Genomic DNA, 6,395 nt, shown 5'->3' with positions numbered 1-6,395 from the left:
CGGCAGCAGCACCACCAGCCTCCACTGAGCAAACTCTGGCTTGTCCTCCAGGGCCCAAGGCCTCCCTCTGTGAAGACTTTTCTGGCTTGTTCTGGCCTGAGAGACTCACTGCACGTTTGCTGGACGGACCCCCACCTGCCCTCGGGGAGGGGCCGTGGGCCCAGGTGGGAGCGGGTTTGGCGGCAGATGCTGAGAGGGGAGCTCACAGCAGACACGGGGACATTCAGGACCCGAGGGCCCAGAGCCCGAGGAGGAGGCGGAGGCGGGAGAAGGCCGGAGAGGGGAAGTGGAGGGAGCCTGCACACCCCCCTGTCCCCAGGGCCCCCGCCGGCTGTGTCCCCAGCTTCCTCGGGCCCGCGGGACCCCCTCCCAGGCTCCGTGTTCAGCGAGAGCCCATGTGTACACGTGCCCACGGATAGTCCACGCACTGGGGGACTGTGGTCACTGCGTGGCCGTCACCCCGGGGGAGGGGGCAGGGGAGGGAAGGAAGCACGGGCGGCTAGTGACGAGCACACGCTCTGGCCGCGGCCTCGTCCCCCCACGTCCCCCCACGTCCCCCCAGGGGCGCTGGAGAGGTCATTAAGGACGGCCCGGCGGGCGCAGACAGAGCAGAGCCCGCAGCGGGGTCCGCGCCCTGCAAATTCAACCTCAAAACTCCCGAGGCCGACGACACGACATGGCAGCAGCCCCTGTGCCCTGATTCAGCGACTTTAGAGGCCCCGTAAGATCAATAATTCATCATAAAGCCCCAACTAAGGCAGAGGCTCATCGGGGAAGGATCCAGGCCTTCAGTCTGTCACTTCCCTCCTCTGACACCGAGCACAGCGCTTCCCGCCCGGCGGATGGAGGACGGTCCTGGGCCGAGCGCGGCCTCCTCGGGCCCAGAGGGACGGGCGCCTTTGGCCTGTCCCCACGGCCCACTGGGCGCAGCTGGGACCCTGAGGCGCGGGTGACTCCAGCCCAGCACCGCCCGGTGTGCAGTGAGCCGCTCGGGTCTCCCTTACACGTGGGCAAATGGGGGCCCCTCGAGGTTGCTCCAGCCGGGGGTGGTCATTCAGGGAGAGGGGTCCGCGGCGGGCCCACCGGGCGCAGCCTTGGGTCTGGGCTCTGCCCTCCTCACCTCAGCCACCATGTGTCAGCTGTGACCGGCCCTGTCCTCACAGGGAGAGACGGGCAGACGTGTCCGTCTGGGTGGCTCACTCCCTGTCCCCTCCTCCCGCAGTCGGGCCGATGAAGCCCCGGGAGGCGGCCGCGACCATGCGGGACCCACGGCCCCTCCCAAAGGCGCCTGGACTATGTCCTTTCGCTTCCAGACTTGGAGAAAATAAAATATCTGTGGTTTTGTCTGTCCCGCTAGGCTGAGGAGGGACCATGCTCCCCGTGGCCTTGGGGCCTCGCCAAGGCCAGAGCTCCCACCCCGGGGACTGGCCGGGCCCCAGAGGGACCTGACAGGGGGCGGGCCCCAGGCGGTGACGGTGACGGTCTGGTTCCTCAGGCCGCGTGCCCGTGGCCCGGCCTGTCACCCATCGTCACGGCCAGGGGAGGGGTCACCGGGCTTCACCAAACAGGGTCCCAGGACCTCAAGTCAGAGGCAGAAGCAGAAGCCACACTGACAGACGGAGGCCCCCCCACCTGGCTCAGGGTTTCCGCCATCGTCCCCGCCCTCACTTCCAGGCATCGTCCGGGCACCGCAGTCTCCTGCCAAACCTGCGAAGCAAACCAGCAGGATTTGCGCACCACGGAGGGGGCCCGTCATGGCTCCCCTCCCCCGTCAGTGACCTCCGCTGCCCCCAGCAGGGACAGGGCCACCTCCAGGCCAGAGGGCAGCCTGCACACACTTCCCCTGTTAGAGTGTCAGGAGAGAGGGAGCCCCGCGGGTGCAGGACCTTTCGAGGCAGCGGCTTTGGGGAGAGGACGGGAGCCGAGCAGAACCAGCCAGAAGGCTTTAGGAGGATTCTGGAGTGGCCTGGTCCTAGGGCTCAGGGGCGGGCGCCCTTCGCTCACTCACTCGGCAAGTGTTTGTGGACCTGGGGCTCGGGGACGGGCAAGGGACGGGGCGCCGCGGTGAGGAAGCGCGTAAGCACGCAGACTGCACAACCGCATCTGGGAGTCAGGGCCGCTGCGGGGCCGGCAGGCAAGGCGCCTGGGGCACGAGTGCAAGGTGTGAGTGCAAGGTGTGAGTGCAAGGTGCTCACACGGGTACGGGGCCGCACCCGAGGGTGAAGAGGAACAAGAGTGAGGAGCTGGGGAGCCGGGGGAGGGGGTCCCCGCCCAGCGGGGGGCAGGGAGGCCTCTGAGGAGGAGGGAAACAGGAGGAAGGAACTCAAGGGCCCGCTGAGGGGAGGGCTTTCCAGGAGGAAGGCGCAGCAGAGGCCTGCAGCCTGCGGGGAGGGAGCGCGGAGACACTGGAGCCCGAGCGGCCGGCGGAGGCCCGAGCGGGCGGAGGCCAGCGGAACATCCTGCAGGAGCCGGGGCCACAAGGCCGCAGACTTTTTCCCACGTGCAGCGGGAAGCTCTTTGGGGAGTTTTAAACTGGACAGCCATTCGATGTGATCTGTGTTTTAAGACACTGAAGTGGCTTCCAGCCACCTCCCTGAGTATAGGGGACTTGTGGCCGTCCAGAAGACGTGTGAAATACGGGATGTCACATGCACACATATACATACACACACACACCTACGCGCGTATCTTACCTGCCACATCACACCGACTGATCTGAACTAAACTCACTTAGCCAGAGAGCAAGTGTAGACAGCTACACACAGTGCTGAGGACCCGCTGCCTGACACCGACGCGGGCCCAGGCTGGAGATGCCCAGCCGGGTTTGGCTCCCGGAGATGGAGGCCCTTCTGACACCTGGGCCCTTCGCCAGGCACTCCCCGGTCAGACCCTGGTCCTTCTCCACCTCCAGGGAGGCTCGGGGCCATTCTGCCTCCAGCCAGCCCTGGGCCCCGAGTGGAGACAGACGTGTCCCCGCCCTCACCACCAGGGCAGCTGCCCGGCCTGTGCACTGAGAAACTGGCTTCAGCCTGTCTCCCCGGGGCCACGACCCCTCCAAGACACTCCAGCAAGAGTGCTTACATTTCGTTTTAACGATGTGCAAATTATTTGAACATATTATCTAGTGTTATTTTTATAATACAATGCAAAAGGGTTTACATCTTTTTAATTGAGTCCCCCCCCAACATGTTCATAATTTGCTTTCATAAACTTGAATGAAACTTTTCATTCCCTGTTTGCTTCATCAAAGGAAATCTTGATATTATAAATCGATCTACCTAAAAACTTAATATTTGAAAGTGCCTGTTGGCATAAATCCAAATTTTCTTGATATTGTAACACCCGATTTACAACAATGTGGGGCAATGAATCAGGTGCTACGATAACATAATGTTGTGCTCTTCGTCCATAACATCTGACTTCTATATTTTCAGCACAGCCACTGTTTCCACTGATTGCTCTGGCCATGGGGCTATGTTACGAATGTCAGTGTACTCACAGCGGGCGTTAATAACAAGCCACCCATATCTGTTTCACTTATAATGGCATTCTTCCCAGGATCTTGGCTGAATGGAAGAATTTTGCTGCTAGAAAGATTTGGGAACGAAATAAACCAGAGGCCCTCTGTGGCCCCCTTAGCTCAAACCTTCTGGAAGCCTGTGAAGACGATGGCAAAGGAATATTCAGGCCAAGTTCTTAGCAACTCGGCAGCAAAAGGAATTTGCCAGGGACTGAAAAACTCTATGCTTCCAAGTCTAGCTGTGTGGGTTTTTTTAACTTATTTCTGTTCATTTTCCACACTCACGCCTCCTTTTCATTTATTTGGGAGTTGGGCATAATTTCTCAAAGTTCTCATTTTCAGGGCTTTCCCCAGCTATTAGCAAGATAAGGGAGCCCTCTCCCTGGTGGCACGCTCATCTGTACTTACGAGAGTAGAATATGTGTTCCTCCCACTTCTTGGCTCAAAAGGCGTGTCACAACCCTTAATTTTAAAAAGGATGAAAAATACATAAATAAGTAAAATAAAAGTAACAAGGATGGGATGTTTATTGGCTTCATATCAATTATCCAAGGAAGCAAACGTGTAACTAGAAATTCTTGCAATCACATTGCTTTTAACTTTGGTACTGAAGACACACTCTGGCGTAGCTGCCGCAGCAAGACTCCACAAGCAAGCCTTGTGGTCACCCTGTGAGGTGGGAGGATGAAAATATGAGATTTTCAAGCCCCCTCTTTGGCCCAGGAAGGCCTAGGAAGGCTCACTTGGTGCCGTGGGCGTAGCCCCAACACCTGCATATGACGCACATTCGTCCCTGGGACCCAGAACCGGCTACATAATTTGCAGGACCCACTGCAAAATGAAAATGTGGACCCCTTGTCCAAATAGGAAGACTTTCAGGATGTGACAGTAGGACTTTAAGCCAAGCACAGGGCAAGGGCCCTGTGTGACTGACCGGGTCCAGGCCCACAAAGCCGGCCTTCCCAGGGCCAGAGGGACACATTTGCAAAAGCACATTTTCCTCAAACACAGCCTGAGGAAAGAGAGTGAAATGATGGAGATCTTGAATTCTTTCCTGGAAGTTTTCCATCACAAAAATTGTGGCTTTTTGGACCTTAAATACCTCTTTTAGTACCTGTCAAAAATGTACCTTTTTTGTTAAAATCATACCTAGTTATACTGACAAAGTCCAAATAAGGTCCCTATCTGAGACTTGTATTAATAGTGTTGGACCCGGGCACCTGGGGGCTCAGTCAGGTAAGCATCCGACTCCTGATTACGGTTCAGGTCATGATCTCATGGTTCCTGGATTCAAGCCCCATATCCGACTCTGCACTGACAGTGTGGAGCCTGCTTGAGATTCTCTCTCTCTCCCTCTCAAAAATAAACATTAAATAAAAATTTTTTAAAAAATAGCTAAAGTGCTAAAGTCCGTTTTCTGGGTTTGATAGAACGTTATGGTTATGTTATCCTTGGGGGCAGCTGCATGAAGGATACACAGGAACTCTCTGACCTATTTTTACAACTTCTTGCAAGCCAATTATTTCAGAAAAAACAATTTTTAAGATTTTCTTTTATTTTATTTTTTAAGTAGGCTCCACCCCCAGCATGGGGCTCTAACTCACAATCCTAAGATCAAGAGTCACATGCTCCACTGATGGAGCCCGCCAGGCTCCTCCCAGAAAAATTATTTTAAAAATCAGAGCAATAGTTCTAGAATTAGTACATAGAGCATGTGAAGACATGATGCAGGAGGATGTCAGGGCTCCGTCGGCTGAAATCTGATTGGGGATTTGATTATGGATTCTCTCAGGTACCCTTAGATGGACACAAGAAAATGTATTTCTTTGTGGGTGTCCTAAAAAAGCATCATATTTAATCAGAACTATCAAATAACAACTCTTAACAGCCAACAATAACCATAGCTAGTTAGGTAAATGGGAAGGTTTTCATTGACTGTGTTTGTTCTACCAGCATCACAGAATCTTCTAGAAGGGCTGTCTCTCAAGGGAACCAACTGTCAATCATTAGGAGTTCTTACCGCAACAGGCAGTGAACTTCTGTAATGCACTGGAGTCCCCAAGGCAAAGTATTCCTGGTCGGATACCCTCACCGCAGGTGCGAGCACATTGTGTACATTCTGGGAAGCAGAAGGAGGGGGTGCTGATTTACTCAGAAGATAACGCATTTCCCTCCAGTTCAAACAAAGCACATATGTGTGTCCTTCCACACCTTTCCTTTGCTCCGCGCTCATGTGAAAATAGAAGCTAGCGTCAGGACGAGAAGATGGAAAGGGAAAGGTGGAGAAGTGCAAGAGCAGACTGGAAACAGCCTGTGGCCCACCATGCCTGTAGGCGGGACTCGAACATAACACTGTAGATGCCCGAAAATCAAGGGTGTGCATGCCCAAGACCTAGCCAGTGATACAGACCAATGAAACTGGATTCAGGGATGCGGCTGCCGGCACTTTCTACTTTGGGTCTAGTATTTTGTTAGGCCCTTTGATAATGAAACAAAATTTCCCAGAGACTAAAGCAGGCAATGGATCTTCAGGACCCTTTAACAGAGTCCATGCTTTGCCACAGATTTTAAAATATCAGGTTACCCAATAAATCATAAGCGATGCCTTGACTGCGGGAAGGTATGTGAACGGCAGCACATTTAACCAGAGAGGCAGTTACTATCTGCAGACATGGTGAAAGGAACCCAGAGGCACATGGAGAAGCAGAAGCGGCAGATCTCGGCTTCCTCCCTCATAGACGGGGAAGCAAGGTGACCCTCCCCTAGGTGTTCTGGGGACGAGCCAGCCGGACGGTGCCTGCGGGGTGCACACCTAGGGCACACTCCGTAAGTCCGAGCTGTCTCTGTGCTTATCAGAAGCAACTCTTCTGGCCTC

General features: G+C 54.9%; 1 protein-coding gene across 1 annotated transcript in view; it reads right to left on the bottom strand.

Moving 5' to 3' along the window:
- The window catches only part of CDH26 (cadherin 26), a 42,603-nt gene that overhangs the window by 660 nt on the left and 35,548 nt on the right, over positions 1-6,395 (bottom strand). Inside the window, exons 15-17 of the mRNA XM_077756290.1 lie at positions 5,541-5,639; positions 3,929-3,982; positions 1,633-1,707 (exon numbers count right to left, since the gene is read on the bottom strand). Coding sequence (XP_077612416.1) covers positions 1,633-1,707; positions 3,929-3,982; positions 5,541-5,639 — 228 coding nt within the window. The remainder of the gene's footprint in view (positions 1-1,632; positions 1,708-3,928; positions 3,983-5,540; positions 5,640-6,395) is intronic.

The sequence above is a fragment of the Crocuta crocuta genome, unplaced genomic scaffold (assembly GCF_008692635.1).
Source record: "Crocuta crocuta isolate KB4526 unplaced genomic scaffold, BGI_CrCroc_1.0 scaffold123, whole genome shotgun sequence".
Taxonomy (NCBI): Eukaryota; Metazoa; Chordata; class Mammalia; order Carnivora; family Hyaenidae; genus Crocuta; species Crocuta crocuta.
This window is presented reverse-complemented; position numbering and strand designations above follow the sequence as displayed.